Genomic DNA, 25,826 nt, shown 5'->3' with positions numbered 1-25,826 from the left:
TGATCATGCTTCAGTTCCAGTGAAGTGACAAGGGACTTAGATGGGGAACTGAAGACTCAGGGGGTCAAGGAAAAAACACTTTTTTTTTAAAAAGACTTGTTTATTTATTCGTACAGAATTGAGGTACAAGCCATAGGTGCAGGGATGGTGAGAGGCTTCACCAGAGACAGAGTGGGGAGCAGAACAGTCAGATCAACAAAGTACTGAGGGGAGCAGCGGGCGGGTCAGGAGAGGTCTGCCGCGCCACGTGGGTCACCTCTGGGCAGGGGTCGAACTCGCACTTATGTGGCTGCCACCAGCTTGCAGTGCTGCATCCCAACCCGCTGCCCCACCAGGGAGGGCCAAAACAGCACTTTTAGTGAGACATTTACCCAGGCATGCAACTCTGTGCCAGCACTTGGCTGGCTGCACTGGCCCTCAGAGAACAATGCTCAGAGTAAGAATGTGCTAAAAGCACAATGAAGGGCAGGGATATCTATAAACTGAAGATGTCAGTGAAGCATAATGAAAAAGGTGAGTCATCTGATAGACACAGAAAGTACAAGAAAAAGAATGGATAAGAGAATAGGAATCCATAGTCACAGAGCAGGGTAAGCAGGAAAATGGCAACATAAATCGAAAGTAAAAAAAGGGTCCACAGGGCATTAAACGAACCTGTTTCAGGTGCTGACAAAACCCAGAGTTTTGGTTTAAATGGCAAGAAATGAAACAGGGTCTCAGACCTAAATGTTGCTGAATTTAAATTGAACCAAAGAACTGCAAGGCCAGTCCTCAGTGACTGAAGGGAAGTGACAAGGAAATTGGGGAGTGGCAGCAATGGGGAAGGGGGGATAAAGGGGGGAGAGTGGCGCAGCCAGTGGCAGAGATTTCAAAGGAAGGGATATATGGTCAAACAAGTGAGGGAGAATATTCTAGTAATATGGTGAACAAGTAGAGGAATCTTTTGAAATGGAATGAAATCTGAAACAAAAAAGGAATTGGGAAGGTAGAAAAAGCAAGAAGGAAGAGGAAACAGCACTGCTGGTGACAAGACAAAACCAAGAGATGAAACCCAGCTGGGGAGTTAGCCTGCCTGGGAGGGAAAGACTTAAGCCCCAGGCTTCACAGGTTAGAGAGCAGTGGTTGAAAATCTTAACTTCAATACTCTGCTTATGACACAGATAGTTTTCGTTAAAGAACAGGCTAAGGGTGATGTATAACAATTAGCATGGACTCAGAATATTGGCAGGGGACTTTGTTGTGGTGAAAATGTGGACTATAATAGTTCATTCATATAAGTGATATTTGGGGCCTTTCTATGAATTGTGAAAACTTCCTTCTACTCTCTACTAAGTACCACAGTGTCCAATTTTAACTTTCCTACTCAAATACCTAAGGCTGGAGGAATAAAGTGATAGTTTCCAAGAATCACCTGCAATAAATCTTCATATCTGTCTTAATTCTACTTGCAGTGTACATGTGTATTTGGTCGTTTTGATTTTTGTTGATGAGGAAGAAGACGATGCAAAATGACGCACCACCAAAAGCATCCAAATTCAAGATATAAATAGACTTACAACAGAAATTACTTATAGAGGACTCTTTGACAGCAAGGGTTACCTTACCTTGTCATGAACTGTCATGCAACTTGCTGCATCTTTCTGAAGGATTTCAGTTACTCCATTGGAAAGCCTTTCATACTTCAGTTTGGGTTCCTCTTCACTCTCTTCCTCCTGCACAAAAAACAGAGACAATAACACCTGCTATAGATTTATCTGACAGAGTCAAGACTCAAAACACTCTTTTTAAGGGGGAGCCAAAGATAGTTCTCTCACTGATTGTCAATAGTTATTATTAATAGTGAAGATTTTCATGTTTCATTTGTCCAACTTGGTATATCAACTGTTAGAACTTCATCAGGAGAATAATCTAAAAGCTGAAAATGTGTGTATAGAAATTAATCAACTTTGACATATGACAGTAAATAAAACAGTCTGGCCTACTAAGCAGGCACAAGACAATAATGGGCCCATGAGCAAAATATTTGTCAGTATGACTTCATGGACAAAAGATACTCATAGCAAAGATAGGAAGTCCCTAAAAACCATGAATCATGTATTTCAAGATTTTAAAATATTTTAATTTTTATATTTGTGTTTGTCAAATGAAAAACTATCTGATTTAAATTAGAAAATATTATGAAAAATGTTAAAGTGACAGAATTAGAAATTTTATAAAGGAAAATGCATAGTCACCTTTCAGATAAACATATTTTAATGTTTATTTTAAATAACTGATAACCCATGAACAACCAGTACTTATCTATTTTATATTAGAAAATGTATTGTTTACTCTCAGCTGAATAAATCTACTTCTACATTTAAATGTCTTTATCATTATTATATATTATTACTTTTTTGTACAACCTCACTGTTGATATAGCACCAAAAGGTAGCCTTAGTGCTCAGGAGAGCAGCAAAGCAGAAGACAGGATGAGTAAAATGGAAAACAGGTCAAAAAAGGGAAGCCAGAGAAGAAAATGGCATGGAATATACAGAAAAGAATGCATGAGCTAAGTGGAACATAGCGGAAAAAGTTAACCCACACATTTAATTACAATCCCAAAAGTAAAAGGGATGGAGGAGAGCCAGGAATATACTTAAGAGGTAACAACTATGAAATTTCTAAAGTGGATAAGGTATCAATCCAAAGGTTAAAAAAACTCTACACTTCAAGCAGGAAAAGAAAATTGTATCTGTGCAGACATAGAAAAAGAAAATTAAGTAAAATCAAATGATTTGTAGAGTGATAAGTGCTGGGCCTATTGAAGATCCTAAAACTGACAGGATACAAGAGGCAGATACTGAAAACACAAATATTTTCAGAAGAGTTTAACTCTAGGGAAAAGAAAGACATCTTTAGATGAAAAGAGAGTAATTGGTAGAAAAATAGAAAAGGATGAGATCTACCAAACACAATGTCATAGTTAGCATCAGCTATCTCATTTATCCTGACTTAAAAACAACAACAATGGAGAGTTAAATCTAATTATTTTGTTTTATGGATTTTCAGTAAAAACTGATGATCAAACTTTTAAGCAATTTCATCAAGGCACATAGCTGAGTAGAAGGCAAAGCAAAAATTCACAATCAGTTAAGAGAACTCTAAAGTCAATGTCTTACAGAGCACACCCAATCCCCCTGGAAAATGATGTGACAAGTCACAACAGAAGTCTCCATAAATTTTATGCTTATAAATAATTGTAAGTATAAACTATAGGAAATGTTTTAAAATGTGTTTATTTAGCAGGTGTTTTAGCTATCTATTGCAACAGAGTAAACACCAAAATTTACTAATTTTAAACAACAGGTTTGTATTCTTTCACAAAATATCTGTACAGGGATAGTTTAGCTGAGTGATTCAGGTTCAAAGTGTCTCCTGGGTTGCAAGCAAGATGTCAGCTGGGGCTGCACCCATCTTGAAGGCTTGATGAGTTAGAAGTATCTGCTTCTAAGCTGGCTCATTCAAATGGTTGGCAAGTGGGTGCTGGTTGTCAGCAGGAAGTTTCAGTTCCTTGCCTCATGGCCCTATCCATAGCAGGGCTGGAATATCCTCAGAACATAGCAGCTGGCTTCCCCCCAGAGTGAATGGTACAAGAGGAACAAAGCAGAAGTAGCAATGTTGTAAACACCTAGACAAAAACATGTCCCACAGATATTTTTGCAATATTCTATTGGTCACACACAGGCCATCCACAGTTGAATGTGGGAGGGGGGAAAAGAGAGCAGAAAAAATAACAGGTGAGAATCAGGTGAAACCATCACACAGACAGCAACAAGAACATTAATAAAATTTTAAGAGCAATAAATGAAGTTGAAGTTATTTTAAAAACCTACTAATATTCCATGTTTATCATGAACTGTCTTAATGTCCCTTCTCTAAATATAAACAAGCTGTTGGTTATATAGTAAGAATACTAAGATAAAATGGTATGCCTATTTTCCAAGAAAAATTTTAAAAACTAAAAACAACAAAAGAGAAGTATAATAATCATAGTTATTTAAAAGACATATGCCAGTTTAAAAAAGATACCGGTGATAATCAACCAAGCCCAAGGAACTGTTATGTGGCAAAAAGCAGTGAGTTAAAATATGAAAACTAAATAACCATGTATAAAGAACCCAGAAAAAGAGACACTATAAAAACAACAAACAAGTCTACTTATGTATTTATAAGCAAGAAACAGAAATCATTACAAAGTTAACATTAAATATGGCAACAATGATGTATGTATCCTGAAGTAAATGTGTTAAATGCAAACTGAATCCAAAATGCTATTCTTTATAAGATGCCACATGTTGCTCAAGTCTGGACATCAAATGTGCATCCAATGTGAAAAGTTAATTCTAGCCTCTTGACTATTTTGCATAAATGCACTCATCCACGGACCATTAGATAAAGTTATTGTAAATAAGGTTTGCCTGTCTTACTTATAAGTGAAAACTAAATAATTTTCTCTCACATAAATATACAAAAATAAATACTTTCACAACACAGTTCACTGAAGCATTTGTACTAGGCTTCAAAAACCATAAAATAAAACGAAAACTCCAATATTAGGCACTTGATGTAGCATTTCATGCTTTTCTGACAGGTATCTTTTATGTTAAGTTAAAAGCAGGCTAAAGGTGAATTTTTAAGGTTTCTCCGCTTGCTGTAAACAAAGAAAATGGAAAATGATTCAAAAATACAATTCACAGAGGTTATTCCACTGCTGCAGACTGTATATAACATTTTAAATAAAAACACATTTTAAAAAGTCAAGTAGATTAAATATAGAGTTTCACTAAAAAAATTAAAACAGAAACGATGGCTTTTGTGCGATTTGAACTTCCTTGGCAAACAACCCAGTGTTAATATAAAGCAAATCAATAATTTTTGTTAAATTTTAATAATCTTGCAAACCTACAAATAAAACCATCAACAGACTGAGTTGAGATGACAGTTAACTGCGTTTCTATGACAACCTAGTAGAACAGTACAAGTCCTGACTTGCAGCTAAGCGAAGATATGAACAGAGTGACATTTACCCATACAAGAAAAATTTGCAGCTTTCCTTTAAAAAGAATCAATTCCTCAAGCAACATGGTTTTTCACTAAGTGTATAGCACTTTTAATTAAAGACATGTCCTTTAAATCATCCTTTAAGACTCCAGGATACTATCTGAAAATAAATTTCACATTACAGTTTTTCTTTTGCATTTAAAAGCAAAAAAAAAAAATACTCTTGGAGTTGGGAGGAATAAGACAATTAAAGATCTCTGCCTGGAAAACTATTAGTATTTTGTTACTAATACCATGGGATAAATTTTCATGAAGGAAATCCTATCCCCTAAGTAGACTTTTATACCAACAAGAATATGACACTTTTTACTTGAAAATTTAAAAATCATGTAGATGAAAATCTTGGTTTTTATAACATCAACTTTTTATCTTGTTTTAATTTTACTCATATCTTTTTTTTTTTTTTTAAAGATTTATTTATTTGTACATACAGAACTGGGGTACAGGCCAGAGGCTCAGGGGCGGTGAGAGGCTTCACCAGAGACAGAGTGGGGAGCAGAACAGGCAGATCGACGAAGTACACTGCTGAGGGGAGCAGCGAGCGGGTCAGGAGAGGTCTGCCACGCCATGTGGTCTCCTCCGGGGCAGGCGGGAATCGAACTCATGCGGAAGTGGCTTTAGCTTCTCAGTGCAGTGCTTTAACCCGCTGCGCCACCAGGGAGGGCCTACTCATATCTTTTATACATCAGTACATTTTATAAACCACTGTTACAGTCCAAATGAATATTTGACTTTTATTTTTAAAAAACTTAGCACATGATTACTGGAAATTAATAGAAATGTCGTTATATTTTATGGTTTGGTTTTTTTTTTTAATTGCATTTCAAGGGGCCCTCCCTGGTGGTACAGCGGGTTAAAGCACAGCACTGAGAAGTGAAAGCCACTTAAGCATGAGCTCGATCCTCGCCTGCCCCGGAGGTGACCCACGTGGCAGACCCTCTCCTGACCCGCCCACTGCCTCTATCAGCAGTGTACTTTGTCAGTACACTTTGTCGGCCTGTTCCGCTCCCCACTCTGTCTCTGGTGAATCCTCTCACTGCCCCTGAACCTCTGGCCTGTACCCCAGGTCTGTATGCATAAGTAAATAAACTTTTTTTTTAAAGATTTATTTATTTATGCATACAGACCTGGGGTACAGGCCAGAGATGCAGAGGGTGAGAGGATTCGCCAGAGACAGAGCTGGGTACAGAACAGACAGATCGACTAAGTACGCTGCTGAGGGGAGCAGCAGGCCGGTCAGGAGAGGTCTGCAGTGCCATGTGGATCTCCTCCGGGGCAGGCGGGGATCGAACTCATGTGGAAGTGGCTTAAGCTTCTTTGTGCTGTGCTTTAATCCGCTGAGCCACCAGGGAGGGCCCGTAAATAAACCTTTTAAAAAAATAAATAGAAAAAAAATTGCATTTCTACTGTTTTACTACTAGCTTAAGTTCCAGCATGCCATACACACCCGAGCGTGCTGTGCCATCCACTGTTATCATACTGCCCCCTCTACCCATTCCTCCCACCCTCTTCTCCTTCTCGGGTAGCAAATCTCTCATAGTATGAGTTATTTTTCTGCTGTTTTGTTAGTTTGTTTGCTTTGTTTATACATGTTCCACAAGTGAGTGAAGCCATCCAGTATTTCATTCAGCATAATCATCTCAAGTCATAACATTTTATTTAAGGACACCATGTCTGTATTAAATATAGTTTTGCTTTCTTTGGTTGCTTTTTAGAAAATAAAATAGTACTAGAAACACTAATGGGGAGAAGTGAGATATATTGTAAAGTCCAAGTTAAGCTGGCAAAATACCACCCTTACAGAGATGGCTTCTGTCCAATTCATTTTCACTTTGCCAAAGGACTCAGCTGAACCTCTGAAACTCTTGAAAAAAAATTTTGAACCTCTATAAATTTTAATATGATAAGTAGTTTACTTGACCTCATGTCATCAATTACATCTGACTGGGGATATTTTAATAAATATCTAATTTTTAAAGTTAATGAGATACAATAAGAAACAGTTTGATTAGATACAATAAAAACACAGTTTGAACTTCCACAGTGAAAACACCAAGTAATAAAAAAAGCAAATCAATAATCATCCTTTAGTATAAAAGAAAGACTTTCCTTCTCTAGAACATTCTTTTTAGAATTCTAATTATCTTATGGAGAATGGAAATATCCAAAATTGGAAGTCAACCTTTTAAATGTAACATAAGAAAAAGCTATCAAAATCTAGGATCAGAGAACTTGAATTTTGGAAACTTTCTTTTTTTTTTTTTTAAGATTTATTAATTTATGCATTACAGAACTGGGGTAAGGCCAGAGGTGCAGGGGCCATGGGAGGATTCACCAGAGACAGTGGGGAAAAGAACAGGCTGACTGATGAAGAACACTGCTGAGGGGAGCAACAGGCCTGTCAGGAGAGGTTTGCCACGCCATGTGTCTCATCTCCGGGGGTGGGGATGCGGAAATCGAACTCATGTTGAAGTGGCTTAAACTTCTTAGTTCTGTGCTTTAACCTGCTGAGCCACCAGGGAAGGCCCCCAAATTTTTTTTTAAAAAAATTCTCTCTTCAAAAAGTAATTCACTTCATAAGTCCCATATATACTATTTATGATTTACTATTAATTAAGCTAGACAAAGCACAGAAAAATCAGAAAAATAAAACAAAACACGGTACCAAATACAAAATAAAATTTTGTTAATAACATAAATGGACTTATACTATGGGTCTATTAAACACTTCTGAGTTTAAAAAACAAAGCTAACAAATTTTAAAGAACAAATCTATTCACTATAACATCATATTATCAACAAATGTAACAGTCAAGAACGATATATGACTGTGTATATACATTTATTTGAAATTATAATGTTATCAGTAAATGTACAAGGACAATATAGGCCATCTCTAAATGCCCTCCCTTATCTATCTTTCTACAAAGAAGCATAGAAAAGATCCATTATGAGAAAAAACTGTGTGTAAAAGACTAAAAAGTAATTAAGGACTAATGACTGTTAATTTGTTTTGCATTGTCCCTCCCATTCTGAAATATTATGTCCCTGAAAGGGAAGGAACAACCATTAATTATTGTAGACTATAGTTTCATTACACAAAGGTGATTTTATTTACACAAAAAGATGACTATCCAGTAGGAAAGATGGTTTATCTATCCTTCTAAAATGTCAAATCGTATCAAGAAAACTACATAAACAAGCCCAGAGTTTCCATTAATAACATAAGGTATTACAGCTTCCTCAATGACCAAACTTTTTAAGAAAGTGACAAGGAGATAATGGAATTCATCTACAATAAAACAACTGTGGTCAAAGCTCCCAGGATGCCTTTCCATCAGACTAGTGACAGATAAGCAATTACATTCTTATATGAATGCAAATTATGTCATTTAATTTTTTTTTTATTTTCAAGCAATATTGCTATTACTGGTAAGATGTATATTAACAAAAAAAAACTGGCTGAAATTATAAACTGATAAATGTAATCTAGATGATAGGGGTCTAGTTTTTCATATAGATAGAAAATTCAGATAAACCTACTAATATCCATGCTATCCTTAAAAGCATAAAATATACATGCTTAAATCAACACCCTAAACTGAAGATGATCCCCCCCCCAACTCCCAGACACATTCCAGAACATTTATTTGGCACTATCTGGAGACATCTTTGTTGTCTCAACTGACCTGGGCAGAAGATGCTACTGGTATCTTGTGGGTAGAGGCAGAAATGATTATCAACACCTATGCAAATATCTCCAGAACAAAAATTGATCCAGGCAAAAATACCAAGTACCCAGATTGAGAAATCTCACAAGGCTAAACATTATAGACATTAAAAGTTGTTTTCTAAGACTTCTTCATAACACAGCAAAAAAATTCTCAAATGTCTTATTATGTGAAAAAGAAGGCCATGAAACCTGCTTTGTACAATCCAAAATTTATTGACAATATTTCTATACATAGTTAGGGAGAAAATCATAAGAATAAACAGCAAAATAGTAACCTTCCTAGGCTTCAGTTTCTTTGCCTGCAGGATGGGAGATCTACGTAACAGAGCCGTTGTGATGAATAGAGAAGGTTGAAAATAAAAATCACTATTGTGAGCAATTGCCAATACTTTGTAAATTTTCTAAAATAAACATACAGTATATTGATTCTAGAAATAACTACTATTTTTAAAGCCATTGTTCAACATCCTCTTCAAAATTCTTATCAACTGAACTAAGATTTTTATCTCTCAAAGCTGCTTTCCTTACCGTAACACTTTGACTAGAAAACTGAGAAAAAGTTGAGCCTCTAATAATTGAAGAGCTCTACTTAAGATTCACAAGATATGCAGTCTTCATAAACCCCGGTCTCTCCTTTGCCCCGAAGTATCAGAATTTCATGTTCAATTCAAAGAGGAAAAAAATAAGGTGAAAGTCCCCATGCCCTAAGCCACATACCATAAACAGGATCAACTCCCATCATTTATTTTATATTGGGAAAGCGATAAGAATATATAGAGGAGGGGGAAAAATGAGAAAAGCAAATAAGCTTTTCATTTCCTTCCAGCCATATGGAATAACCTTACCAATCTTCAAGATATGCCATTCAGGTGGACAATTTCCGCCACTAAAGCCAACATAACCCTCTTTTCCTTTCGTCCCAATATCCCTTGGTGATCACAAGAAGCAGGGTTTATACCTTTCATTGTTCTGAACTTCACCTAACAAAACTGTGGGTACCTAATAAAGACCAGTGAAAACAAAAGTACACAGTAATAGCAAACTGAGTTTAGTAAGAAGCTTTACCAACACATTCTCATTTAGATTTTCACAAAAGAAAATCCAAATAATCGAATACCAGTCAAAATGAAACTCAGAGATCATTTCAACTATGTGTTATTTTACAGATACGGAGGGCGGTGGGAAGCACAAAACAGAGGGAAGAAGGTGACTATTCTGAAATAGTATAGAATTAGTCATAAATACAAGGGAATGAAGCTCCCTCAGCTCCTTTTTCTTTTGTGACGTGTAGGCTGAGGGAGGGGAGAGAAGATTCAACAGAGACAGAGTGGGGAGCAGATCTACTGAAATATACTGCCCAGGGGAGCAGTGGGCGAGACAGGAGTGATTTGGGTTGGCTCTCTGGCCTGCCTGGGATTGAACCAAAGGCAGGCTGCAGTGGTGATAACGCTGAGACTTAAACCCTAGGCCACCAGGGAGATCCCTCTCTCCTCTTGTAACTAGTTGTAGCAATTAGAAGACCTGAAACTCAATTTCCATGAAAAAAAATCTACATTTATTTATCATTTATATCTTTATTTTAATGTGAAAAAGAATGATTGAGATTATTTTATATTTCAGAGAAATTAAGTCTCTCCAGCATCTTTTAATTGCACATTCCATATGACAGGTTGCAAAAACCTGTTGTGGGTCACTCCTATCAAACCCTTTGATACTTTCTCAAAATGTTCCATAAAGAAATAGGGACAAAAGCCCACAGTAGCAACACACACTGAAACTGTTATGCATATACTGCATCTGAATTAGAATTCATGGTGCACCGTACTTTGTTTTGTGAAAACCTAAACCAATAAAAAGTAGAAAGATGCATTTTGCTCTTCCACTAACCCTCTGCGCAAATGGCTGGGTGCCTGTACCTCCACACCAAGACACCCACCCTGAGGACCTATTCTCAGGATGGAAATGACCCACTGGTTCTTCACTCCTGCACAATCAGCCTGATCCACCATCTGCCTACGCATCTTTCTGCTACTGGCAGAGACTGCAACTCCAGGAAGCTGGCAGCATATCTTGAGGAGGAGAAGGTGTGTCTGTGAGTGATGAATAACCAACTGAACACTGGGAGGAAAAGGTGGGTGTTGCAGGGAATCAGTGAACACTAAGGAAAGTAAAAATATGAAAATGTATTAATAAACCAAAAATCCATATAATGTTTAAGTCCCAGGTCTAGTACTTTGTAAAGACAAGTAAATAGGAAATTCATTAGAGAACTACTTAGCTCCCACAGAAAAGTACCTGGCCTGCAAGTCCTATTGAAAACATTCAATAAAAAATTTAAGTTATGTAAACTATCCTATCACAGAGAAAATACCACAAACTTCACAATTATTGAAAAGGCAGCAAAATCTTTATTTCAAAAATCCCAAAGAGTACATCAAAAAAAGTATGTATACTAAAAGTACATTCATGTGTGTATATAATTCAGTCATTTTATTTAAGAATTTAAATGTACAAAATCTAAGCTACATATCATAAATCAAAAACAGCACATATTAAGAGAAACTTTTGAGGTCTAATATTTCAGAAATATAATGACTGGGTACTGAGAAATCTGATTTTATCACTTGAGGTAAAAAAAAAAAAAAAGCTATAGTCCCTTATTGACAATGAAACAGCATTTACAAAGTTCAACAATTATTTCTGATTTATAAGGGAAAAGAAACTTTAAAATAAAAATTTTAAAGCATTCAGTAAATAAAAAGAAAAGAAGTTTCTACCCTAAACAGTGAAGCCTGATCACCAGCATTCAAATGTAAATATTACACGTCCCCAATGGAGGAAGAAAGCCATTCTCATCAACAGGAAACAATTCATAGATAACCTCTTACTACCTTTTTTTTTTTTTTTTTTTCCAAAACCCATTTAGAAGCTTTGGCCATGCTAAAAGAAAATGTAGTAAATTATATTGTCATTAGTGTGGACTTACAGTAAGACATAGACTCAATGGTAAGAACAAAAACTTAGAGCTTATGAAAATGAACTTTTTGCCACGTGGTGCCCAGGCATATGGTCTACCACTATCACTGGGTTTTTCTGGGAATGTGTTTTGGGCTGAGATTAACATTTAAAATGGAAGACTGATTAAGGAAGATTGTCCTCCCCCATGTGTGAGGGCCCCATCTAGTTAGCAGAACATATCTGGATAGAACAAAAGCACTGACTCCCTTCCAATTCAGGGAGCTCTTCTAATTTGTCTTCAAAAATAGGTGGCTGTTTTCCTACAATGGGATCTGAACTGAAACCTCAGTTCATTTTGAGGTCTCTGTCTGCTGACTCTCCCTGCACGTCTTGGGACCTGTCAGTTCTATAATCCCATGAGCCAGCTCCTTGTAGTAAATACTTTTCTCTCTCTCAGACCTTATTGGTTCTCAAATCCTATAGATGTTTCATGGAACCTGATCTTTCTCTCTGTCTCTCAGGTCCTAAACCAATGGGCCCTAGTTCTCTAGAGAACCCTGCCAAGACAGCTTGCATGGGCTGCTGACCCCTTCTCCCAAGTCAGATGGGAAAACATTATAAAAATGAGAAGAATGAAGGATTCCAGAACTTAACACGCCCAGATGGGAAACCCAAGAACTGAAATCATCCAGAAGATGAAGTTTAAATTTAGAGCTCCCCTCCCCACTGGGGGTTTGCTGCCCCATTCACTACAGAAATCAGCAGCCACAGTCCAGTGCATTCATGGTTAAGGACTGGGCAGCAATCTTCACTCCCACACTCTTCCCCTCTAGAGAATTTGTCCTCCACCTGCCTAAAGTGCAGATTTTCATTTTTCAAGGGTTCAGAAGACTCATGGCACAAGTTCCCACCCTAAAATAATACTTTTCAAGAAGTATTCAAATAAAAAGAAAATTTGAGGAGCTGCTGTTAAGAAATAGGCCCTCTCTGGTGGTCCAACTGGTAAGAACACAGCACTGCAAGCTAGCTGTAGCTGCTTCAATGCGAGTTCAATCCACGCCCCAGAGGTGATACAAGGTGGGGCAGACCTCTCCTGTCTCACCAGCTGCTCCCCTCAGCGGTATACTTCTTCAATCTGCCTATTCTACACCCCACTCTGTCTCTGGTGAGGCCTCTGACCACCCCTGCATCTCTGGCCTGTACCCCAGGTCTATGTGTATACATAAATAAATCTTAAAAAAAAAAAGAATAGAAATAAGGATGATCAAAATCTTGGCAAAGTTGACTGATGCAATTTAAAAAGGGGGAAAGGAGAGAAAATTATCCAAAAACCTACTAGAATTCATAAACAAGTGGCCAAGTGACAAAATAAACTAAGATAAAGTTTTCTTATATCTACATGAAGCCCTAATCACTAAGTAAGTTACTTAAAACCTCACTTGCTTCATTTAATTATCGAATTGTTACTAGAATTAAATATAATAAATGTATGCCCAGTATCTGGTATCTGGTGAATGCCAGTTACTTAAAATGCCTCTTTTTTTCTATAGTAGCCCTAAGTTTAAACTATATAGCTCATATTCTCCCTTCTATCACATTATCCAGACATATCTAAGTGTTAATCTTGTTAATTGAAAAATAAAAGGAAATGCTATAGTCTCCTACTTACTAAGCCAACAGCTTCTCTTGGTCCCTTGTAAAAGACCAAAAGTAGGCTGTCCCTGGCCAAATACCTCAAAAATGTCTAATCACTGATAAAGCCAATGATAACAGACTAAAACTCAAGCTTTATCAGACATGTCCCCACTCCCTAACCTACTGATATTAATTCGTGAGATTTACTTAATCCACTGAGATATTTGGAGAAAATACTCACACTCTAAAGAATTATGATGATATGGATGCCTGTGAACCTCTATTTTAAGATGACTGCACTAAAATTGAAATACTTCACGGACTAAAATAAATCTATGTGGTTTTAGATTTGTTACAGCACTTCTTGAATCTGCAGAGAAAGAACTGCCTTAAAGTCCTAACAGTGTAGAATCAGGCCTTAATTGTCAAATACAATTGTCATTTAAACATTCTTGAACAATTGAGACACTACATACATTCATTGTTATAAATATAGCTCCGAAAGTGTTGGCAGTTTTATTACAACTATTTTCTGTATGTTTTCTTTTGCTGGCTATATTTTACTCCCAAAACCCTGAGAAATAAAATCTAATGAAAAGCGCCAAGGGAACAACATTGTCCAATCACGTCATTTACTGTATTAGTTTCCCATCACTGTTGTAACAAATTACCATAAACTCTGTGGCTTGAAACAACAAAAATTTATTGTCTTACATTCCAACACAGATCTCACTGGGCTAAATCAACATGTTAACAGAATCCATTTCCCCGCAGTCTTCGGCTGTGGGAACTCTCCCTGTTCTGCCTGCAAAGTAAGCAATGGTGGTCAAGTTCTTCATTTACATCACTCTGACTCTATCTACCTCCCTTGTGCATTGGTAAAGAGCCCTAGTACCATCTAGAAAAACAAGAAGAGATTCCCTAACTTAGCCGATTGCATTCGCAACCCCAATTTCCTCTGTCATGTACTGGCTTAAAGTTTTAAGATGTAGATAGCTTTGGGAAACCATTAACTGCCTACCACTATTTCACCAGTTACTGAGACTAATGAATGATCAGAGAGGAGAAAAAATGATGGTAGGTTCTAGAGCTGAATGCCCCCAACACAAACCCAAAGCTAAAAAAAAAAGCTCTTACTAAAACCAACTTGAGGATACAGAGGGGAATAAAGCAATTCTCTAGTTGAGTCATGACAGGGTAATATATTTGCAAAGGGTCCTCTCAAAGTCCTTTTTTCACTATTTCCAATTTAAGGACATGATGCCAACTTCACCTTAACTATTGTGAGGACTACAGAAATCAATTTATTTTTTTCCTCAAAAGCAGCACTACTTGGTATTGGGAACTGGGTCCCTGCTTCATGTTAAGTGCCTGGCACAGAACAGGACAAAAATAACAAAAGACCAGTAGCAGTACATTCATTAAAAACCGTTCTAATGACAGGAAAAGTGCTAAACATACATTATCTTTATAAACTAGATATCACCATTTTGGGTGTTTTGTTTGTTTGTTTGTTGAAAGAAGAGTCACCCCCCACACCACCACCACCAGGGACCAGTCATATTCTTATCAGAAGTACCAATGGTCCAGTCAAGCCAAGGGAAATCCCATATCTCATTCTATCCCTCCCCTCAGCAGCTTTTGGTACAGTGGGTCAAGGTCTGCTCTAATACACAATTGTTCCTTGGCTTCTAGGATGCTGCTTGGTTCTCTTCCTATTCATTGGCTGCTCCTTCTCAGTCTCTTTTGCTATTTCTCTTCATCTACCAGATCTCTAAAACCCTGTAGTAGCTGTGAGGACCAGACAATAAGTCTCTTATTAATCTACCTCATTGAGTTTCACGGTTTTAAACATCATCAAAATGCTGACTCACAGACTTTCGTCTCCAGCCCACACATCACCTACCCACTTACATTTCCATGTGGATGCTCCTACTTAAGCCCAATGTAGAACTTCTGATCTACCCCCTCTACCTCCTCATGCTGAGCACCAAATCCAGCTCCAACCAGATTCCTCTACCAACCACTTAATAAGAGCTTCATCTTTCTATTTGCTCACCTATGATTCCTCCCTTTCACTTACATCCTCTCATCCTAGTCAGAAAATTCACCAGTTTTCCCAAAATAAATAAATACCCTAAATATTCTAGGTTAGAGCCTCATAATTAATCTTTCTGTGTCCTACTTGTTCCCCACCCAACAGTTGTTTTCCAAACAGAATCCAGGGTGATTTTCTAACTGGGTGTTAGGAGAAGCCCAAAAGAACAAAAACTTCTGGGTTTCTTTGATCTGGGCACATGGTCCAATGTACTACCATCTTTTGAGTAAAACTGCTACACAGAAAAATTTCCACAAAAACAAACCTCTTAGCAGATTGTACATATACACACAGAATTTCCATAAGACTCAAGCCAGTTAAAAAAAAAAAAAAAAACACAGCAAATTTACATCTGAAACAAACACACTAGAGAAACCAAAAACCACATCAGTTCTTACCCAGTGTCATACGGAGGTTAACTTTCCTCATGGGGTTGACTAGACACATATGACTGTGTCTCTCCGTGGTCCCCAAATCTGTTACAGGGCAAGAGAAAGGGGCAGCCCAGAACCCCACGCCTGTCTGCTGTAAATAGGTTCTGCCATCTGCCACATCAAGACAAAACATATAGACCTCTAATGGAAAGGATCTTCAATATAATTAGTGTGCAATATAGAAAAGACTAAGAATTTAGTTTCTAAATTAAGCACCCAAGGTTATCCATTCCCTCGTGGGTAACTGTCCAGTCAAAACAAGGTTGACCCAAAGTAAGGCACAAAGGTCTGCCACATTCTAAAGCACTTGCCAGCAGGAATCTATAGAAAAGAGTCAAAAACAGCCAGACAAGTCTGGAAGGAAAAGAGCAAAGTCAAAATTAAGATAACAACTGTCATTGTTAACCTCCCCATAAGTTTCTCACCCACATCTGTTCCAACCAGTCCAGGACCAAAAACCAGTAGAAGTTTCCTTACATGTTCCTCTGTTCCATGTGCCTTCTCCTGGTTTTTCCTTCATGCTCTTAATCCTGCTTTCTTCCTTCTTCAGTCCCCTCTCTAGCTTCTTCTCCTCCCTGATCAGTCTACCCTCCCTTAGGTAGAGTAGGGAACCTGGAACCTCCACTTTTTCTGGGGACCACCCTGTTATCTGGGGCCACCCTGTTACAATTATACTGAAACAATGGCCTTGCAGTGATTTCCTGAATCAGACTCACAGCAAAATGCAAAGTCCATAAACTGACTTGCAGATTCTATATTCTTGGCCACCCATTATTTTTTAGATATTATTTCCTCTCACCTGTGCCAGCCTTGCTTAAGGAAGTAAGGTTATCCTATCACCCCATTTCTTTTTTCTTCTCCTTTTCCACTTCTTCACCACCTTTTATGCATTTATCCTTTTAGAAAAATATTTAATTTAGGCCCTCCTTGGTGACAGAGTGGATTAAAACACAACACTAAGAAGCTAAAGCTACTTCAGCAAGAGTTCAATCCCAGCCCTGAGAGGTGACCATATGGTGCAGCAGACCTCTCCTGGCCCACCCGCTGCTCCCCTCAGCAGTGTACTTCACCAATCTGCCTGTTTTGCTCCCCACTCTGTCTCTGGTGAAGCCTCTCACCACCCCTGTAGCTCTGGCCTATTTCTGTATGTATAAGTAAATCTTTTTAAAATATCTTTAATTTATATATATTTTACTTCACTGTTCGTTTTTGTACAATATTTGCTTTCTCTTCTCCAGAAAATTCCCACCACCAATTCACCCATGTACCATCACCATAGGCCCTTGTGCTCTTCCTTCTCCTGTTTTGTTCTCCCTCCTTCCCTTTCCCCTGCAGAATGTCTCTGATTTATAGTTCTATGAATTTTGTTTTTTATTATTATTGTTATTGCTATAATTATTTTTTCTCTGATCACTTATTTGGTTCTCCTATATTGTTCCTGTAAGTGAAACTATCTAATATTTTTCTTTTTCCTTCTGATTTATTTCACTGAACATAATCCCCTCCACCTCCATCCTTGTTGCTATGAATGGCATTAGTTTATTTTCTTTGATTGCTAAAGAGTATTTCATTGTGTACATATACCACATCTTCTTGATCTAGTCATCAGTTTTGGACTATTTGGGTTGTTTTCATATCTACCTATTGTTAATAGTGCTGCAATAAACATGGGGTGCAAGTATCCTTTTGCATTAATGTTTTTGTGTTCTTTGGGTAGATTCTAGGAGTGGAATTGCTAGGTCATATGATAACTCCTTTTTAAGTAGTTTGAGGAACTTCCACACAGCTTTCCACAGAGGTTGTATCAGTCTGTATTCCCACCAGCAGTGTAGGACAGTTCCTTTTTCTCTATATCCTTGCCAACATTTGTTGTTGTCAGTCTTTTTAAATACGTGCCATTCTCACTTGTGTGACATGGTATCTCATCGTGGCTCTGATTTGCATTTCTCTGACTATAAGGGAAATTGAACATTTTTTCATATACCTGTTGGCTATTTGCAGTTTCTCTTTGGAGAAGTGTCATTTTAGCTCTTCTGCCCATTTTTTGATTTGATTATTTATTTTTGTTGAGTCATGTGAGCTCTTTGTAGATCTTTGTGATCAGTCCCTTATCAGTTATTTGGCATGCAAAAATTTTCTCCAATCAGTAGGTTGTTCCTTTGTTTCATAAATGTCTCTCTTAATGTACAGAAGCTTTTAGTTTGATATAATCTCAGCTGTTTCTGTTTTCCTTTACTTTCTTTGCTTTGGGGTCAGGGTAGTCAGTCTTTAAAGATGTTACTGAGATATATGGCATATAGTGTTTTCCCTGTATTTTCTTCTATATATTTTATGGTTTCAGGTCTTACATTCAATTTTTTATCCATTTTTAGTTGGCTTTTGTGCATGGTGTGAAGTAGTAGTCTAGTTTCATTCTTTTGCATGTGTTGGACCAGTTTTCTCAGCACCATTTATTGAATAAACTGTCCTTGTTCCATTGCAAATTCTTTGTTCCTTTGTCAAAGATTACTGTCTGCATGTGTATGTTTTTATTTCTGGGTTTTCTATTTGATCCCATTCATCTATGTGTCTGTTTTTGTTCTAGTACCTTGCTGTTTTAATTACTGTGGCTTTGTAGTATAGTTTGAAGCCTAGAGTGTGATGACTCCATCACACAATAAGAGCTTGCTATTCAAGATATGAATTTCATCAATACTTTTTGTTATAGATCTTTGAAAAATGGCATGATACCATTTCAAGGTAGTATATATATTTGCTCTTTTACATATATGAGCCCTTTCCCCAAATATACTGACTCAATTTATTATCTCTCAGAGGACTTCCCTGAACATCTAGTATAAACTAGCACCTCATAACTCATTCCTCTTACTCATTTTTTTTTCATCCACAATATTTATTACCACCTAATATGTATGTTTCAGTGTGTATCATCTACTTTCTATCAAATACTGGTATATTTTAGCATCTGGAACAGAATAGTACTCAAGAAATATTTGCTAAATTATAAAAAATGAAAAATTGGTCCATCTTGGATAACCTTATATAACTTTTCTCCTAGGTAAGTAAATTATAAATTCTAAAATTACCTGGTATTATCATACCAGAGTCACATTTATTTTTCCAATCTCTAGCAAATGGCAGAAATACCAACTGACAAATCTTAATTTGCATTTAGAATGTTTCCAGTTTCCAAACATAATTTTTATAATATATGCTTCAAAGGAAATGTTCATCCATGCCTGAATGATGCCATAATCAGCAGAACCTGTTAATATTAATAGGTCATTAAATGAAAGAACAAATTTTTAATCCAAGGGCTATTTGGAAGGATATAATATTTTAACCCATGCACAGTTTTCTCGGCATTCAATCTAATGACAGGACATACTATCAGTTTAGTTACTGGTTGCTTTAAATTTGTTTATTAAAATTAATAAATGTAATAAATAAATTTAATTTCCAATAAATGATTCACAACATTCTACCCATTGCATTTTGTGTGATGAATTTTCAGATTACAAAAAAGCTATCTTTCAGCTTCTCACAAATACTGGTTTTCTTTTTTTTTTTTTTAAGATTTATTTATTTATGCATACAGAACTGGGGTACAGGCCAGAGGTGCAGGGGCAGTGAGAGGATTCACCAGAGACAGAGTGGGGAGAAAAACAGGCAGGTTAACTGAAATACACTACTGAGGAGAGTGGTGGATGGGTCAAGAGAGGTCTACCACACCATGCGGGTCACCTCCAGGGCCAGGGATTGAACTCGTGCTAAAGTGGCTTTAGCTTTGTAGTGCTGTGCTTTAACCTGCTGTGCTACCAGGGAGGGCCCTGGTTTCCTTTCTAACAAAACTGAAAAAGAACTCTCACTGTGGCTGATATATCTAGAAGTTATACTTCACCTTAAATTTCATTTCTGCATTAAGACTTACTTTAAATAGATTTAGCTGTCAATCCACTTGGTTTTACTAAAATTAATAAAGCTAACCTATTCATACTGCTTACAAGAAGTAAGCCAGCTTCAAATGGATTATCTGTTTTAGGAAGCATTTTTACTAACAATAATACCAAAAATTATAAAGACAGAGGTCACACTAATTAAATATCCTGTTTCTGTGTGTGTGCCATGGCACAGGCACAGAGTAAAGTAATTTACATTCTATTTTTGCTTCAGTGAACACACTAGAGGCAGAATAAGTTTTGGTGAAGCAAATAATTTGTATTTGGAAATAACAAAAGGTCACTAGAACCCTTACCCAGTACAAAGGACATCTCACTGCTTATCAATTTCTATAGGTGCTATTCTTTGTCCTTGCCATCCATCTTTGGCCTGATAGATTCCCCCTATTCTTCTGTTTGCTGTGCAACTTTAATCTTGAAATGTTAAATAATTTGTTAATTCTGCTATTTCTATTTCTACTGCAAAGTTCTTTGGAAAACAGACTAAACTTTCTAAGAAAAGGTAGAATATACTTCTAAATAAATAACACAGCAAGAACCAGTTCAAAGTATAGTATGTAGGATTGAAAAAAAAAAAAAACCTCCACAAAGCATGGCTCTTTCATGTCCTTATGTACAAAAGACCCTGGGAAAAATGATGATGTTTCTGTATTGTTAACGTCTCAATTTGCTCTCCTAATGATTCTACTCCGAATTAAACCTATGGTATATTAAGTCACTACAATTTTTGAGCAGTTTATTGCTGCAGTAAAATCAGTTTTTCCTGCCTAATACACTCTCCAATGGGACCATCGGCGATATTAAATGAGATAATCCATTTAAAACACTTGACACTATGCATGGCATATAGTAAGTAGACATGAAAATATTGAAGTGTTTGATGATTTGTCATTCTTTAACCTGTCTTATATTAAAATGAATCAGATATTGGAATTACCTGGCAAGAAATTTTTAGCAGTCAGTATAAAAATGTTACCAAGCAAATATAAATTCTCTTAAAACAATCTAATATCTCAACAGAGAAACATTAAGTCATTTAAAAATGGAAAATCTAGAACTGGAATGATTAAAACTCAAAAGAAATCACTCACCAAAAGAAGTAGTTCAATAGTGTGAAGATGACAGAGGACTGAACCAACAGACATGAAGATAGGGCATCAAAATTTATCCTATCTGAACAACAAGGAGAAAGTGCCTAAAGAAAATCAACAGTCTCATGAACTTATGGCATAATATCCAAAAGGGCTAACAATCACATTCCTCAAAGTCCCCGAAGAAGACCATAGAACTGAAAAAGTATTCAAAGAAATAATGACTGAAAACTTTCCAAATTTGGTGAAGGACACAACCCTTACAAAGTCAAGAAAGCTGAGTTCACCCCCGTCCCCTGTTCATGGCAACAGACATCATAATTAAAGTTCTGAAAACTAAACTAAAAAAAAAATCTTGAGAGCAGCTAGGAAAACATAACACATTATTTATGGAAGGCCACCAATTCAAATCACAACTGATTTCTCTTTTGAAATGACAGAGGTCAGAGGGAAGTGGCACAGCATTTCTTAATTCCTGAAAGGAAAAAAAATATGTCAACCAAAATCAATGCTAGAACCGGACAGTGATTCTCCAAAGAATGGAATGCAAATCAAATATTCCTTGGCTGACCTATCACCAGCCTGACTACTTTGTTGACCCAAAAACTCTCAGGAAAAAAGGGAGTAGATACTTTTCAAGAGCCAGTGGTGAGTCTCCCCAAGATCTCAGGCTGACGTACCAAAGTATAAAATGAGCCACCAGGACCACATCTAAAATATAAGCTGAAGATCACTAGTATTCACAGAGTACTTCAAGTGGTAGGTACTATGCAAAATGTTTTGAACCCATTAATCTGACCTAGCTCCTCACACCAACTATACAAGGTAAGCAATAGCCTCCATTTTCCACATGAGAAAACTAAAGAACAGAAGAATTGAGTGTTATTCCCAGGGTGACACAGTAAATATGAAGTATAGTGATATATGGGCCCAAGCAGGAAGTATTAAAGCTAAACGGCAAAATTATTAAAAAAAAGCCTAGAGTCTGAGGACTTGAGTTTGAATTCATTTTTCAGCTAACCTCTTCATTTCCATTCAATCTCCCACTTGACTCTTGGCTCTAGTATCAATCCAGAACTGGCTCTGCTGAGTTCAAATATTCACTTCCTTACTTATAGAAAGGTTTATAATATACCATTTTGTGGTAATACTAATGGGTTATGCATGCTTTCTTTGTGGATCCCTTTAGTATTTGAAGAATGTGTGGCAATACTGAGACTGAGGTAGCTGCCAACACCCTCCTCATGTTATACAGAAATTCCTGCATGGGGCTAAACACTCAAGATTCAATACCAGTGATTCTAAGAATATGAGGTCCTCAGATAACTACAAATTTCCAAAACTAAGAATGGTGACTTGAAATGCTTTTCAATATTTATTTGAAAATCAACAGGTACTATATCCTATACAGAAACAAACTCAGTAATGCCTTACTAGGATTTACTAAGAGATTGTCAGAGAGCTTTAATAGTGAAAATGTTAGAAACCACAACTGTATAGCTAACCTACCAATATATGATGGTATAATATATAATGTTCTTTTGAGTAATACATTAAAGCTACTCTCTACCTGAAAAAGCAAACAAAATTCATATAACTATATACAATACCAACCTGAATTTGTAGACTATAATGGCTACAATTACACTGTACACAATTATAACTGTAATTATACAATTACAGCAGTATGGATTTCCAGCAGATAATCCTAGGTATGTTTTTAATATTCCTGAGCTAAGTGAAAAATTAAAAGGAAAAACTGCAATTATTATTAATCCATTTATAAATTTAACAATATGTCATTGTTTCATTTCTTTATTTTGTGATATAGACTTTTTTCATTTGATCTTAGCCAAAGGTAAAGAAGTGATTAGACCTTTTTTGAATTGAGGTCACACTGTTTCACAACACTGCATGTGACTCAGCCACACAGGATCACACCTCCTCAGACAAATGTCACCATTGCACACTCACCAAGGGACCCACAGTCCTCCATTATAGTTCACTGTGCCCCTCCCCCAGTGTGTTATATCTTATTCATAGCCTTGAAAAAAGATTTTTTAAATAGTCCTTCCTTATATGTTACCATTTTCTCATTAATATACAATATACACAGCTACCTACCAGCTCTAAAGTATTTTCCTTTTAATTCTATGAAATAAATCACAATTTCAATAATTCAGAAATTAAACCCATGAGCACATCACAGTTATTAAAAGAATGGAGAAAGAGTAAGTATTGCAGAACCTCTGCTTATTTTTTAAAACAGGCATTTAAAGGTGTCAAAAAATCAGAAAAGTTTGCATTAATGGCCCCACTGCCAACATGTTTCTAGTTAAAACACTGTACAGAATCAAGAGAAAACTTTTTGTTCCTTTTCCTCTTATTTTGTGAGCAAATCCATTTACTATTTTAAAGACCACAGTCATGTTCATCCCGCAGACTCAATCACCTTCAGCTCTACTTCACCACCCAGCCCCTGAGAACACTGCAGGTAGCAAGCAGAACCAGTTCCAAACAACAAAACAGCCAGAAATGCCAAGATTTCCAAATTATCATCTTACCTCAGAATCATCTGTGGATTCTTCTAGAGATCCAGTTTCCTACAAAGCATACAGGGGAAAATAATCAGAACAGATGACAAAAAAATTAAAAATATTCGCAAAAGTAAAGTGTTCTCATGTTCCCACCTCCCCTTTATTGAAGGTAATTTGCAATTACAGTTTAAAAGACTCACATGTCCCAGCTCTCAGGGCCCCTTAGAGCCTCTCCTCACCCCAGAGGATGGAGAGGGTTACTACCAGGTCACAAGGACCCACTCCTCTAGCTGACTCCCTCCAGTGGTCATGCAAATTAAAAGATAACCCCAGGAATTCTCATGCAAGAGGGCAAGAAGGTTTTTCCCTAAAAAATGAAATCTGTGTAGCAAAGCAGTCTTACCTATCTCAGGAGGGAAGAGAAAAAGGCTATTTCAAATTATCTATAACCCAATTTTTATACAGAAAGCTCTTATGCTATTAATTACTGTGCTATTAATCTGGCAGAGTCAAAATGATTGTCTTGCTTAAGCAGCTTTTACAAAAGAATTCGCTTACAGAAGTAAGGATAAGACACTGTGCAAACAAGCTGTATAATTTACATCCACTCTTTAAATCATTAAGCAGGATACAAATTCTGCCATTTAACACAGTTTCCCTCTTGGTAGACAATGAATCTTGCTGCTTTGGAGAAAACAAAGCAAAAAGGGAAAAATTGACTTGATCCTGCTAATCTCTCACCTGTCCACTGGAAGAGAGAATCTGCTGATGCCACGCATCCTCAAAGAGGTCAGCAAAATGAAGATTTACTTAACGTACTTATAGATATCAATAGCAATAAAAGGTTACAACTAATATGCTGACACTGAATGTAAGCATTTTACAACAATCCATGAAATAAAGAACTAAACAAAAAAAAAATGGGGCAAGACGTCTTTTTCAAGGAAAAAACCACCCGAACATTTTAAAGAAAGATGCATATATTACACATTACAAATTGACAAATAGGACAAATGTAAATCTGGTGCTTGAAAACATTTTAACTTTATTCATTGAAAATCAGTAAGAGCCAAGCAGGTGTCAGGCAGCCTCTGGAAAGACTGAATAATCCAGATCCTGCCTTCAAAGGTCATCTGAAAAATAGGAATGAATGTCACTTCTAATTAAGAATGTTACTGTAGTTACATCAGCCTGATGAACATGAGCACCTCCTCTATATCTCAATGCAGTCTGTTTAACTTAATATAATTCTAAGCCTTAGAATCATGTCACTAATTTGGAGCTTCCACCTCTCCAACAGTAATTTTTGTTCTTAGCACCAACAAGAGACATATAAAATCCAAATATTCTACTTGGCAGTTCTCCAACTGTTTTCCATGCCTCCTTTCTCAACTGCTTTTCCTCTGTATTAACAAACCCCAGTTCCTGGTTTAATCTACTTACCATCCTGTTCCTTGTCTTTTGGACACACTCCAGTCAGTATTAATAGTCACTATTCTGATATCTGTTGTCAATTATTCACAGTGCTAAATGTCTTAGACATAGTATTTTGAAATTTCTTAATTTCAAAGGTAAGATACACTGAGATTTAGAGGTTGGATTTAGTAACTTCTAACATGCCTTCCAGCCCCAAGAGTCACTGTATACTGAATTAGTAATATTAGCAAAAACAAGATTCCCAACTGTGCCATAACCACACCTAAATTCGTCCCTATTTCCCAACTCTAGAACTCTAAAAGGATGCTTGACTACTCTTTTCTAAACATTTACAATAAACCTGAGAAAATTTTCATTTCCTTATTTAGAGTCCATTCAAATAAGCAAAGAGGTAAAAATACAAATGTCCCACTTTCATTTTTATCATTAAGACAAACACATAAGCAATTTCAATCCAAAACATCAAAATCAAATGATACTCTTATTCCTCACCAGAAAACAGACAGTGTCAGAATCTCAGGAGTATGCAGATCTCAGACACCAGGTCTTCCAGGAAAACCAGGCACTCAGAGAAGTTTCTCATGGCAGCCTGACTCAACCAAAAACATTTCTCCAGGCCCTGCTCAGACTTCCCCTCCACGCCAGCACAATCTCCTGAACATAGCAGTGGCCTAACAAAAGCAGTTTTCTCCATAATCCCACCAAAGCAATACATGAATGATTTCAGGAATTAGATTGGCCTTATTTCTTAGCTTCAATCATTCATTAAGCCCCTTTGCTGAGTGCTCTACAGTGAGGCAAACGAGAACACATAAAAGTGAATGGTGGCCCTCCCTGGTGG

The 25,826-nt window shown here is 36.8% G+C and overlaps 1 protein-coding gene across 1 annotated transcript in view; it reads right to left on the bottom strand.

Annotated features, from left to right (window-relative positions):
* VPS41 (vacuolar protein sorting 41 homolog (S. cerevisiae)) overlaps nucleotides 1-25,826 on the bottom strand; it is a 186,294-nt gene that overhangs the window by 149,992 nt on the left and 10,476 nt on the right. Inside the window, exons 2-3 of the mRNA XM_012720747.1 lie at nucleotides 23,576-23,614; nucleotides 1,605-1,712 (exon numbers count right to left, since the gene is read on the bottom strand). Of these exons, the coding sequence (XP_012576201.1) occupies nucleotides 1,605-1,712; nucleotides 23,576-23,614 (147 nt within the window). The remainder of the gene's footprint in view (nucleotides 1-1,604; nucleotides 1,713-23,575; nucleotides 23,615-25,826) is intronic.

The sequence above is a fragment of the Condylura cristata genome, unplaced genomic scaffold, assembly GCF_000260355.1.
Source record: "Condylura cristata isolate star-nosed mole 26May11 unplaced genomic scaffold, ConCri1.0 scaffold00005, whole genome shotgun sequence".
NCBI classification, from domain to species: domain Eukaryota; kingdom Metazoa; phylum Chordata; class Mammalia; order Eulipotyphla; family Talpidae; genus Condylura; species Condylura cristata.
This window is presented reverse-complemented; position numbering and strand designations above follow the sequence as displayed.